Below are 13,119 nucleotides of genomic sequence, written 5' to 3' on the forward strand. Positions count from 1 at the left end.
AATATCTTGTTTCGGGGAGCTGCCATCTTGCTTGTGTGACTTCATTTGCACATTTATATACAGTCAATGGTACATGTAGTCAGTTTAGATATTCTCTGTTGCATAACTCTTCCCACTTCCCACAAAACATTAAATCCTAAGGTGGTAATAATGTGTCATATGTGTAAACATGAGCTGTTTTATTGATCTCTTTACATCATCTTGTTGGTTCTGCTGTACCCGCTGTGTAGGCCAGGCCAGCTATAAAGTTCCCTGAACAGGAGGAGGATGAACAAGGGAATGAGACAGAGGAAGAGGAGAAAGATCTCTCTGTCCCTGGTTCATCTTACGTGAAGCTGCTGGCTCTCACCCCTTTAGCTGTTCTGCAAGGTAAGTTACAGTCACACCATGGTCAGTCAGCATGTGTCATATCTGTAAACCCAGACATGTAACCATTCACGTCTGGGTGAATGGTTGGCACAGGGGTAAGGGCAGTCACACACCATGTACACTATGTACCCGGGTTGAATCCCCAGTCATGGTGCTTCCAGTCAGGCCAGGCTCCCTATGAAATATGACTGACAGTGTCCATGGTGGGAAGCCAGTGAGGGATCATGTCAGCTTGGCTTTGGGTCACTTAAGCATGAATTACTGCATTCTGCAATACATCATTATAATTCTGTCTTACTTCACAGTTTTAGGAGGTTGAATTAAAGCACTTCAGTCTTAAGTAGTTATGTAACTCCTCCTTATAAACGTTCATCTTTCTACTCTTTCCTCCTCAGCTTTCGAGCTCTTCCTGACATCACTGGTGAAGCAAGAGATGAGCCAGATGCCACGCGGTGTATATTTCTCTGCCCTGAGAGGGGGAAACCTGCGTTCAGACCAGGGTAAAACAGTGGCAGGAATCCCATCATTCATGCTGAAGACCTATGAGAAAAACAAGCAGCCTGGGCTGAAGCCTGGTCTAGCAGGTGATTAACTTCATCCCCTTCCTGTGTGGAGCTAAATATGATGCATTGTTTTTTTAGACTGTGTCCGCAATGTTGGAAATGTTAATGGATTGCATCATACTGTACAGGTTTTCCTATTATTGTGTTTACTTTTTGCATATTTTGACAAGGAACTGATGTCAAGATTTTATTTAGTGCTTTTGAACAGCTCTAAACTCTAAATCATATTGGACAAATTGTGTGATGGAGACACTGTTTCTAAGTTATCCGTATTTCTGTACTTACTACTTATTGGTCAACAAATATGCCAATTGGCTGGGCCGTCTACTTATCAATATTTTTTATATTAGTATTGGATTAAATGACAGGTAGATTAATAACTTAAAGCAGCTGTTTTCAGTGAAAAAGCTCAAATACACCCATTGTCCGCTACCTGCCCAGCTCCAAACAGCAGACACACACAGTTAGCAACATAGTGAACATAGATGTTTTTCTCAGGAGTTGGTGGAGACTAAAATGGAGCTAAAAGGAGAGTGAATTTTGGACTTACAGCAGGTAGACACAGGCATAACTCCAAATGATTGATAATGTTGCTCTGTGTCTGCTGGATGTGTGAATAGGCAATTGTTTGCTAGCATGTTAGCCATATCAAGTTATAAGGTGAAAATACGTCAGATGTTGTGTTTATAACTTGTGGTGTACCTCTGGGCCAAAGTAGCTAAAATATAAGTTCATAAAAGCTTTAATATTTCAGTGATCTTTCTACAAAGTGTTTATAGTTGATTGTGTGTGTTGTAGCTGGGCTGCTGCTCTGTTATGAGCTGCCTGTGCAGACGGACCGCGACGGCAAACCAATTGATCGCTTCCTAATCAGTCGCAGCCGTAGCTACCAGCAGACCCTGACAGCCCTCATCCATGAAGTACGTCTAAGCCTGTCCTTCCTCTGACACTCACACTAACACTCACACTTTTTACCGTTGAAATAATATTGATAGTGTTCTTTTTGCTGTATAGGTGAACATTCAGCCGTCTGAATGGCACCGTGCTCTCCTGCTGCCACAGGCCTGGCGGGGTTTCATGAGCCGAGCTTTCCATGCTGCCCTACAGGTTTGTAATTCTGGCAACTAATACAGTAGAGAGATTAGATACTTATTGAAGGATTAATCAATACTACATGAGGTTCTAAAATGGAAAAGTCCTTCAGGCACTGTTAAGTAGAGGAAGGAGAGGAGGTATATTAAAAAGACAGATTTTGACCTCACAGGACCTGGATTTAGTTCCATAATTGAAAATCGACCAGAGTTGAACCTGTTACATCATTTAAACAGACCTTCCACAGCAAATTTAAAAATCAAATACATTTCCCTTCAGATTATTTCTTCAAACGTCATTTCACCAGTAACTATACCAGAAGGACCAGCTTTAATTTGGACACATTGTAAATAGTTACCAAACTATTACACAGAACAGCTGCTGCTGCTACAGTATATGACAGTCAATACAAAGCTTATACAATAGGAATTACATACATAGGTATGGAAGTCTGTGGCTGCCAATATTAAAATAAAATCATTTAATCAAATTGAAATTTTAATTTCTGTTTGTGTGTGCAGGATGTATGACAAAATTAATATTAAAAATATCAGTTCTAGTTTCCTTTTTTGTTTTCATGTTTGACAGTGTGTAATTAGTGACAGTATTAAAATGGAAACTCTATTAATAAGTAATTTCTGTGTACTCAAAAAAGTCCAAAGAATAAATGACGTGTAAAAACAAACCCAGTCTTCCGCCAGATTACTGTATTTTTATTTTGCGACAACTCTCTCTCGAGTGTGTATATATATCAGTCTAGAGGTTGGTGGGTTTGGTGGGGTTCATGTGTTTTATCCCACCCAGAGGTTGTAATGGTTGACTGACAGATTTCCTGGAAGCCATCCTGCCTTGCTCATTTTTATTTCATTTTCTTAAGAAACGATGTAAAATCCAGACATAATTCAACTCCATATCTAAACATCCTTTTTACAATTTCACTTTAAATTTTTTATCTACATACTTTATTAAGTTGAAAACACAAATTAAAAAAAAAAAATTCATATTTAATTTCATGATCACTATAGTTGTATTTTGAAGTACACTGAATCCTGTGGAATTTTCATTAAAATGTTAATTTTGGCAGTAATTATGCATTTTTAAACATTAAAATATGATACTTTTTATTTTATTTTGTCATCATGCACACAGACATGGAAAATTACATTTCAATTGAATTAAATCATTTCATTTTTACATGTACAGACCGAGACTTCCATAATGAGATGATGTGAAGGTCCTTAGTTACTGTATCAGCAAACTGTAAAGATGTAAAGTAATGGTAAACCAAGGTATTAGCAAGTAAACATTTTAATTACTGGTCAAAATGATGTATATTACTCACTATTTACATCCATTCTAATGCTACAGTTTATCAATACATCTGTTTTACCTTCTGATTTGTGTTTGTGTTCAGGGTCGACGTGCTGATTTGGAAATGCAGCAGAAACAAGGCAAAGAGAACCCACAGGAGCTGCAGTACAAACAGCACTGTGCCTGGATGTGGTGAGAATAACTTACAGATATACTACTTACTGTATGTTTACACACATGTTAAAGTATTAAGGTTTATTATAAAGGTGTCTCAGAACTGATGCTGATATAGTTGCTAAAAGTATTAGTCAACTAAATTATACATAGAACTATAACAAAAATTAAAACAGGAACATGTGTCAAGTACTGATGCTGTATACGGTAATAAAATAACAAAGATTACAGGATTAGAGGATTCAGCATAGTTATGTAAAGTGATTAACATTAATATTAGCTGAGAAAGCATCATAAAGCCAGACACTCAGGATTATAACCTCTTTTTTTATTAGATATAACAGATGTGTTATCATACACCACAGGGCAGACAGAACCCCTGCATGTAGTTAGTGTTACACTCATTAAAACGAATGTTTGGTAACCAAAGCCACAGACATGGTTACAGTCATAATTACAGCTACAGCAGCAGCCGGTCATCACAGAGTGTAGAGAACTATTTTATCAAGCCTCCACTTATGTTATCTTAACATCAGCTGTAATGATACAGTCTTGAAGCTGAGGAAGGCTGTTACTGATACATAATACAGATAATGAAAGCACTCAGACATGATATTTTTTCTTATTATATACACTTCACTGTCATGGTGACTCACAACACTGACACAAACAATCGTCAAGGCTGATTAACTCATTTCAACTCTTCTTTATTCAGAATTTCTCTGATTCAGAACCTAATCTAAAACAACATTTTATAGGAATGTACATATACCATTTTTCTTCATATTAGTTGCATTAGTTTTGTGACAACGAAACATACTCACACACATACTATATAAAAACATACCTGCATCTCAGGCAGCACTGTCGCCTCACAGCAAGAAGGTCTGGGGCCGTCCCGTGTGGAGTTTGCATGTTCTCCCGTGTGTTTGTGTGGGTTTCCGCCGGGTGCTCTGGTCTCCTCCCGCCATCAAAGACATGTATGTTAGGGTTAATACTCCTGTCTGCACCCCTGACAAAAAGAACTGGAGTTGGTCCCTGGATGTTGCAATGCGGCTGCCCACTGCTCCTAGTGTGTATAGGATGGGTCAAATGTAAAGGTCAAATTTGGTTTCAATGTATGTGAGTGCTGAGCAATAAACAAGACAATAAAGGAATCTTAATCTTAATTTGCTAAGATGCATGTTTATATAGAATGTTACGCTGTGGTAACCTTTTTGTGATAGCAGCTACAGTAGCTAGTCCTTTTGCTAGTACTTCATTCATGTGCCTAAGATGCTCGCTACACATAAAAAAATAAATATATACATACAATAAATATATTAAATATACTTATATGATAAAATAAAAATATAAAAAATAATATAAAGGCAGATGCATGGTTCAGCGCAGTACTGTCAAATGGGAAACATTTCTAATTAAAACAGTGAATAAACTATGTTACTGAAATATGTACACAATCACACAAACACAATCAATGTTTATGTGATTTGCTCTAAATGCTGCACCCTGATGAGAGGAAAAATCTAATTTTAAAAGTTAGAATATCAGCACATAAATAGAATTGAATTAAAAATATGAGTACTGGCCTTATCGTTCATATTTATGAAACCCTAACACACACAAAGTAAAGACAACACAGTAGGTCACACATCTTAGTGGAGCAAACATCTGCTGTAGCAGCCAGGTGACTGATGAGAGGAGAGAGTGTGTGTTCATGTGTGTTTGAATGCATGCTGTTGTTCATACATCATTGCATTAGCAGATGAAAGGTCCTCTTTTCACACAGCGATGACTCACTCAAATCGTTGTTTCATCCTTTCTCCCTCGTCTTTGTTTTTTCTCTCCATCTTTTTCTTTCTTTTTTCTCATCCGCCTCAGGGCCAGAGATCACCTGACAGATGTCATCAAAGCTGCCACAAAGTGAGTCCCCTGCATCTGATCACTATATTTTAGATTCAGAAGAACTAAACTGTTGAGGATCTATGTGTATAACTGTACTAGCCAGTACTAACTGTTATATGTGCTGTGTGGTGTTCAGGGACAGTCCTGTTGTTCAGGGAAACTCCATTCTGGCTCTGAGCGGCCTGGCTGCCGTCCTCGCTAAATATGAGAGCAACCTGCCTGCTGATAACGATGGCAGCCTCGGGGTAAGATACTCATCCTCCACATTTCACTGCTATAGTTAGAATAACTTGAGGCTTAACAGTTGAATCTACGGTATGATTGCAAAAGTTACAGCGTAATGTAGTAAGCTCTACAGATAGTGTCTGCTGACTTCCTGTTGTAGGCTGGACCAGAGTTTGTGCCCACAGCCAGCTGGTTGGCCATGGTGCTCAACACCCTGCTCAGCATCATCAGCAGCAGCTACAAGGCCAGAGGACAAGTTTTCCCATGGTTCCTACATGTAAGTCTTATCTGAATTTGTCAGCTTTTCCATTGCTCTTTGTTGTCTTTGTCTGTCCTAATGAATAAATGCTAAATAAATACTGAGGGCTTTACGTGTATGCACAGTAGGTCCATAAACAGCCATCCGCTTTGTTGTTCGCATGTCAACTCTCACATTCCAGGTGCAAAAGAAGTGAAATCCTACTACTATAGTTTGCCTATGTGGTTGTAAAAATTCCTACTCTCCATACTGACCCCTTAAGCTATTCTCTTGGAACGCCACTACACTGTGGAAGAAATGAAAGAAGAAATGAGGTACAAAATCCACAGTACTCGTTCTGTGCAGAAATGCATTTAAAAGTTCAGCTGAAGCTAATATGAGGCTTCAGCGGGCTGAGTTGGTTAAATTGAGTCAGTATCTTCAGAAGTTACAGTCTAAAACAAATTCACCCTTTTTGTTTCTGTGGAATATTCTTCACCAAACTCTGACAGGACAACAAGCAATAAGAATGTAAATTATATTATATTTTTAGTTATAAATCCTGGAATTTAACCGTATAATTTGTTGCAAAATGCAGTCTGCTCAATAATAATAATAATGATAATTAATAATAAGTTTATTTAGTGTAGCACCTTTCACAGAAGTAAAGTGCTTCACAGGAATAAAGGTGGGAATCAGGTGGGAAATATTGGAAATTCAGCCATGCTTCTATCACATCCATGAAGAAGGGAGACATCCTCTTAACATCATGTATACACACATTTGCTAACATCTTAGTATACAAATTTGAACCTAAATTGCAGCTGCAAGTGAGATTTAATGAGTCTCAAACTCCTGAAGGTTTCCTTTTTTCTGTGCTGTTTATTAACTGTAATTACAGCCTGTAAACAGAACAGCAGTACCTTCTCCTCACTCATTAATCATGTGTGAATGAATGAATGAAATCAGTTGCTGTACTGTTTGGCTTAAGTGTAAGTCTGCAGCGTTTTCCAACACTTACAAACTCTTGGCCAACACCTCCTCCCTCTCAGCGCTCCTACTCAGGTGAGAACACAGCGAGTGCCATAGCTCGCTCCTGTGCCAGCCTGGCGCTGTCCCTGCTGGTCCCAGTGCTGGTGGTGTGGCAGCGGGACGGCCTCACTCAGGTCCTGTCAGCGCTGCAGGCCGGCCTGCCAGGCTCGCCCACCGCAGATGACTCCCAGGCCGTCCAGTTCCACTCTGGCCTTGCACTTGGCATGGTGCTATCCAGCCTGCATCACCAACGTCTCAGGTAGGGGCCTGTATGTTGGTAGCACTGATTCAAACACAGAAAACTATGAAGTCCTGTAACCCATCACTGACTGTGGTTTCCACCTGTCATCCAGTGACGTCTCCGCTCAGAAGGACACTGATCTTCTCTTCCGCTCTCTGGACGTTCTGGAAAAATGCTCCTTCAACACAGACCTGGAATACAAGTCAGTGCTCCAGTTCTTCTCCCACAGTTTAAACACATGCAGATTAGATTAACTACTGACTCTAAATTACCTGTAGATGTGAATTTGAGTGTGAATGGTCGTCTGTCAGTATGAACAGTTTGATACCGCTGCAATAGACTGGTTACCTGTCCAGTGTGCTCCCCAGTATGAGCTGGGACATGCTCCAGCTCCCTGTGACACTGTGAGGGATAAGTGGGTATAGCTTCCGCAGGTGAAAGTATTATATTCAGTTCAGTTTCTCTTGCCTGCTGTAGACAGTAATGTTAGATATGGAATGTTTTTCTATCTGATTACAGGCTGTCAGCAGACGTCACACACCTATAAACTGAGAGTGTGATGTTTCACTCAGCAGCATCTGACCTGTAGCAAACACTGTCACTACTGCAGCAAGGAAGCTCATTCACTTACACACTCATCTGAGTTAATTCATCATTTTTCATTGGTTTATCCATCCATTCATTTTCTACCGCTTATCCAGGTATAGGTTGCATTAATTTAATTGATTATATCACAGGGAATTATTATTTTATACTACTGGGAAGTACTGAAAAAATGTGATAGAATTACAAATAATTCCAGGCCATATAGTTCTGATGGTTTCCCATCATATTTTCACTTTATTGGCTAGTTAAGATGGTGAGACAGGTATTAAATAACATTCTATGTGGTATTAAAAAGGTCTTAAAAATCTAAATTTAACTTGGCGAACCTGCAGAAACCCAGATAGGTAATGGATTGATGGAAAGTTGCAGCACAGTATTTGGCATTGTCTCCTTACAGCAAGAAGATCCTGGGTTTAATGAGAATGGAAATAAAAGACAATGAGTTAAGTTAGTCTGTTAATGGTCTGTGTTTGTGTGTGTATTCATGTGTATGGGAATGTTTGACACCCTGAGGTAGATCAGTTGGGAAACACTGCTATATACTATTCTATATAATTGCATACCACACAGTACCAATTCAGCACAGGTGGTGAATAGAAACATTTCAACACATTCTATTACACAAAGCTAATGGTTTTTATGTTGCGAGATGTTACATTCCTAATCCCCACATACAGGTCTTTAGAAAGAACCTTTTGTACATCATCTCTGGACATACTTTTCATCAATCGATCTGATAATGTGAATACTTCTCAACACACGTGTATATATGAACATAATTATGTGTAAATACTGTATGATCTGTGGAAAATATGATGGCTGGTGGGGGTTTCAGAAGGCAAGAAAACCAATTTTTGATATTGTCTGACATTTAGTTTCCTTTTCCTGCTCCCTCCTTCTTCTTTCTCCTCCTTCAGTACTGGCTGTATGTTGGGTCTGGGTCTGGTGCTGGCAGCTCTGTGCAGTAGTGGACAAGTGGAACAACATGTCCATGTCACCCAAACTCTAGACAAACTGCTGACCAACCTGCAGGACAGCAGTGGGCAGGGACGCATGCTGCAGGAGGTATAACAGCCCCACACAACACTGGAAATAAAATGAGCTTGATTGCAATAGTGGAATAGTATCTTAAGGTGCATTTTGTCTTTGAATATGTCCACCTGTTCAGGTCCTGGCATATTCTGTGGCGTGTGTGGGTGTCTCGGCCTTCAGCGGAGGCATTATAGACGCCGCCAAGGCTGAGGAGGTCATGAACACTCTGCGTACCCTGACAGAGGAGAGCCAGCAGGTCAGCAGGAGAGGGTGTGATGAGGGAAAGAAGTGTGTTTTATGTCATTGTCACAAACGTTTAACATTAATATTGGTAGTAGTGATTGTAACTGCAGATTAGTAGCTGCTAAATGCTAAATGAAACTGATCTTGTGTAGAATTTTATTTATAATATTGATGATAAAAAACCACAAGCACAGATAAATAGAAACAGGTTTTCCCTTCAAACAAAGTTATTATTTCCTCTTTGTCTTTCAGATTTCTGAAAAATAAAGTATTCTCTATGGTTTAACTAGACACCTGCTTGTGTAATGTTTGTGTGCAGACCCCTGGCTTCTCCTTGGCTCTAGGGTTGGTGGTCCACGGCCTGTCAATGTCCGGCCATGGGAAAGCAGAGGACATCCACCCTCGTCTGCTGGCTGCTTGGATCAAGATCTTACTGGCAGAGGTACTACATCTACATTGTCTTCCCTGTTTACAACTGCATTTAGTATTTCTACCGTAACTTGTCAGTCTCACCCAAAATAAATTATTTAAAATTAGATAAATCAGATCTTCAAGGCTAAATCCAACAGCAGCAAGTAACCAGAAAGTGATTGTTCTGAAACAGCTAGACCCATAAACATCACACTTTTTTTCTGTCTTATCCCTTTAAGACATTTCAAACCAGCTGGGTAGGTGAACATAAGCCTGCTGACTGAAGGTCACACATTAGCACATTATGCTGTCTGATTGCTGGTGTTAAAGGTTTCCATTTTTAATTGTAAAATGCAAAACTGCCTGTTATAGTTTTAAAATCAAGCTTCTTCTTCTATAACTGATTTGCATAAAACCTCACATGAATTAGAGCCTTGTGTGTCAAAATCTCCAACAGGTTTACGGTTGGTCAAGATGAGCAAGTCAAACCATTTTTGATCAGTTACTGATCTCATGTATCCTGTTCATGGTCATGTATGAGTTATATGTCTGTGTGTTAGTGTACGTAGAGTGATGAGTGGAGTTATCTCTGTGTGTTTCAGGGTTGTCCAACTATGCAGCGATTGGCTGCCGCCAACGGCCTGGTGGCTTTAGTGGGATCTGAGAGTTACCTCATTCAGGTAAGAAATGTTTATGTCACAAGTGTGTAGGTTCTGAGTTCTGCCCCAAGGTGGCGCCAAGCATTTACATTTTACACTGAAAGCTAACACTCCATGTGGTATGTTTAACCATTAAGCTCATGTGTATGAGACATACTGATCATATGGGTGGATTCCAGGGACTCCAGTTGTTCTGCAAGAGTACTTCTTAAGTAGTTAAAGAAGTTTTCATTGGTTTTAGCAGTGCTCTGCAGGTGTTAAATAGTGTCTCTCCACTGTGTTAGAAACCTATTTTATCAAGTATCATCTGTTCTCCAATAAGGAATGAAATACTTTTTTGTTTGGCATTCTGGGAGTAATTAACTGATTCACATTTGTAATTTAGGAGTGAAGTATTTGTTTTATAGTACATTGTGGCTCCAGTGAGCCCAGGAATGGAGTGTATTGTTATTTTAGGCAGAGCAGTTAAGTTGCACTTGCATTGGTTAACTGTCATCATCTACTTCATTCATGCTTCACAATCACTGGCTCATTCACAGCTATGGCTAGTACTGTCTTATTATAACCTGACACTGCTCACTATAAATATGCTGATATCAACACTGTTTGCTGCCACAGCTCCCTCCACTACCCCAACCTCCTCTTTATGTGCTCTATTTTTAGTATTGTTGATTTAAGTAAGATTAATGTTCATATACAGTGTGTTTTATTAAGTGGGGAACTGTTTAACTGCTCATTTCTTTGACGTAACGGTCTCTCAAATGGTTCTGTCATAACCGTCATTGAGGTGTTTGTTCTGTATTTCAGCTGAAGAGCGAGGTGGAGCTTTCCTCTCAGCAGCAGAGCAGGATTAATGAAGTTATTCGTGCCATCTCTCAGGTAATGTCCACACATTTCATTTTTAATATTGTTAGTAAAAAACACGACCTTCTTCTTCTTTTTCTTCTCATTACTACCATAAATACTGTAACTGTCTGTCGAACACTTCTTCATTATTACTGCCAACATTTTTAATATGCAATAAGCAGGTTGCTATAATTATACAGAGAACATTCATGCTCTCCTGAGGATGAGTCCCTTTTATTTTGGACACTCCTTGAGCATTTCTCCGGCACTAGCCTCAGTAACCTTTTGTAACTTACAAGATACAACATACTGGAGCTAATGATTAGATTGGTGTGACATTTGTCTCATTAGTACTAATTAGATTGAGCTGTCCTGTGTATTGGCCTGTTTCACCTCTCTGTTGCAGATCATAACGTTCTCAGGAGCCATTGGTTTGCAGTCCAACAGTGCCTGTTTGGTGGGTCATTTGCATTTGGCCCACATGTCCACCAGTCACAGTCACACAGCAGGTAGGAACAACAGCTCCCATACTGTTATAGGTCACCATTTAATATTTTTAGATGTATTATGCCATGTAGGACCATGTTGCAAATCAATGAGCAGGACAGATTTATGGCAATATTGGATTTCATGCTGCATCAGTGCGATGAAGTGTCATCACTACAGATCTATGTTGTTATTATTAATATTATATTAAATTACATATACAGTGATAAACAATTTTATCCATACACCCACTCATATAACAGTGTGAACTAGAGTTGAATGTCAGGAATTTAGATCCCAATATTTCCCAGAAATTCTAGCCAAAATCTGCTTTTGTTTCCTGGACAAAAAAATCACCTGCAGGAACCTTCAATTAGTGTACTGAAGAACAATACATGTACTGAAATAAAAACACCTTTCCCAACCCTCATTAACACTACCAATATAACTGTTGTAGATGTAGTCTAACCATGAAATTTTACAGTAATATCAGTAATGTAACCGACTTTTTATGTCAGTTTATAGCTCAGCTGTGTGGCAAAATATTTTTAGAATATATGTTAATCACAGCCTAGGTTTCTGACTTTCTGATTCTTTCAAATGGTAATGATAATTAAAGCTGCAAGCAGCGATGAACGGGCCCTCGCGCATCTATGCACGTCAGGCCACGACGCAATCGAAGGTCTTCTGTCACGAGCATGTCGGGTTGTTTTCAGACAATGCAAGAAGGAGATAAACATCACTTCCTTTGTCCTCTGTTTTGCTGCTGGGGCTGCTTCGCTGAAATTTCGTAGGGATCGCTATTCAGCCAGTTTGCATCACTGATGGAATATTGTCATGTAGACGTGTTCGGGCCGGGACTCTTATCAAACATGTAAAGTTTGGTGCAGACTGGAGCATGTACAATAAAGTTATAGCAGCTTCCTGAGAATTTTCTGCAGGGTGAGACATGTCTGCTCACACCTGTGGCATCAAAATTATGCAAGTTTTGGGCCCATTCACTTCAATTTCAATAAGTGAACAAAACTCTTGATGAGTTTGTGTGTAAAACCTAATTTTCATCAAGTTTATTTTTAGAAATTAACCCACATGACCTGGTCAAAGTTTGATTGACATGTGTACTGTCAGGTGTGTAGAAACAATAAGTAACTGCAGCTGGACACAGATAAATACTCATATATTTAAATGGAGAGTGTGAGTGAACCACTAGGTGCTCGGGCCCTAATAAAGGAAAAACTGCAGTACAGAGCAAATGGAAATTCAGTGTGATTATCAGGTTAACTCCACTCAATTCAGCACCATGACGGCATGCATACACGCCTCTGTAACCACTTACTAAAACTGGGAATATTAAGAGGATATCCTGAAAAACAGATAATTCTACATTTCTTGTATGGTCAGCATTGTGTTTTTTTCCACCTCAAAGAGAGTGAACTTAAGAGGATTTAATGTTCTACTGCACATAATCAGAAAAAACATTGTACTTTGATTAGTTTATGGCAATTCTGTGTTCAAAATGAAACTCAATTTATGGCAAGAGGTGCTGTGTATACCAGGAAAAGAGTGATATACAGTATTCCTGAGAAGTATTCATTTTAAAATCCTGGGAAAACATCAGCATCAGTTTGGTTGGATTGGAACCTAGTATAGTTATTTTTGTTTTATTTTTTCCTGTCCTCCTCTTAG

General features: G+C 39.2%; 1 protein-coding gene across 2 annotated transcripts in view; it reads left to right on the forward strand.

Moving 5' to 3' along the window:
- The window catches only part of focad (focadhesin), a 55,194-nt gene that overhangs the window by 34,152 nt on the left and 7,923 nt on the right, over positions 1-13,119 (forward strand). For both annotated transcript variants that reach the window (XM_067580036.1, XM_067580037.1), the window contains exons 19-34: positions 231-369; positions 765-953; positions 1,731-1,852; positions 1,947-2,039; positions 3,439-3,527; positions 5,391-5,432; positions 5,551-5,659; positions 5,800-5,916; positions 6,930-7,168; positions 7,263-7,352; positions 8,674-8,821; positions 8,925-9,044; positions 9,351-9,473; positions 10,045-10,122; positions 10,909-10,980; positions 11,354-11,456. In XM_067580036.1, the coding sequence (XP_067436137.1) occupies positions 231-369; positions 765-953; positions 1,731-1,852; positions 1,947-2,039; positions 3,439-3,527; positions 5,391-5,432; positions 5,551-5,659; positions 5,800-5,916; positions 6,930-7,168; positions 7,263-7,352; positions 8,674-8,821; positions 8,925-9,044; positions 9,351-9,473; positions 10,045-10,122; positions 10,909-10,980; positions 11,354-11,456 (1,873 nt within the window). The remainder of the gene's footprint in view (positions 1-230; positions 370-764; positions 954-1,730; positions 1,853-1,946; positions 2,040-3,438; positions 3,528-5,390; positions 5,433-5,550; positions 5,660-5,799; positions 5,917-6,929; positions 7,169-7,262; positions 7,353-8,673; positions 8,822-8,924; positions 9,045-9,350; positions 9,474-10,044; positions 10,123-10,908; positions 10,981-11,353; positions 11,457-13,119) is intronic.

This window comes from Thunnus thynnus, chromosome 22, assembly GCF_963924715.1.
Source record: "Thunnus thynnus chromosome 22, fThuThy2.1, whole genome shotgun sequence".
Classification (NCBI taxonomy): Eukaryota; Metazoa; Chordata; class Actinopteri; order Scombriformes; family Scombridae; genus Thunnus; species Thunnus thynnus.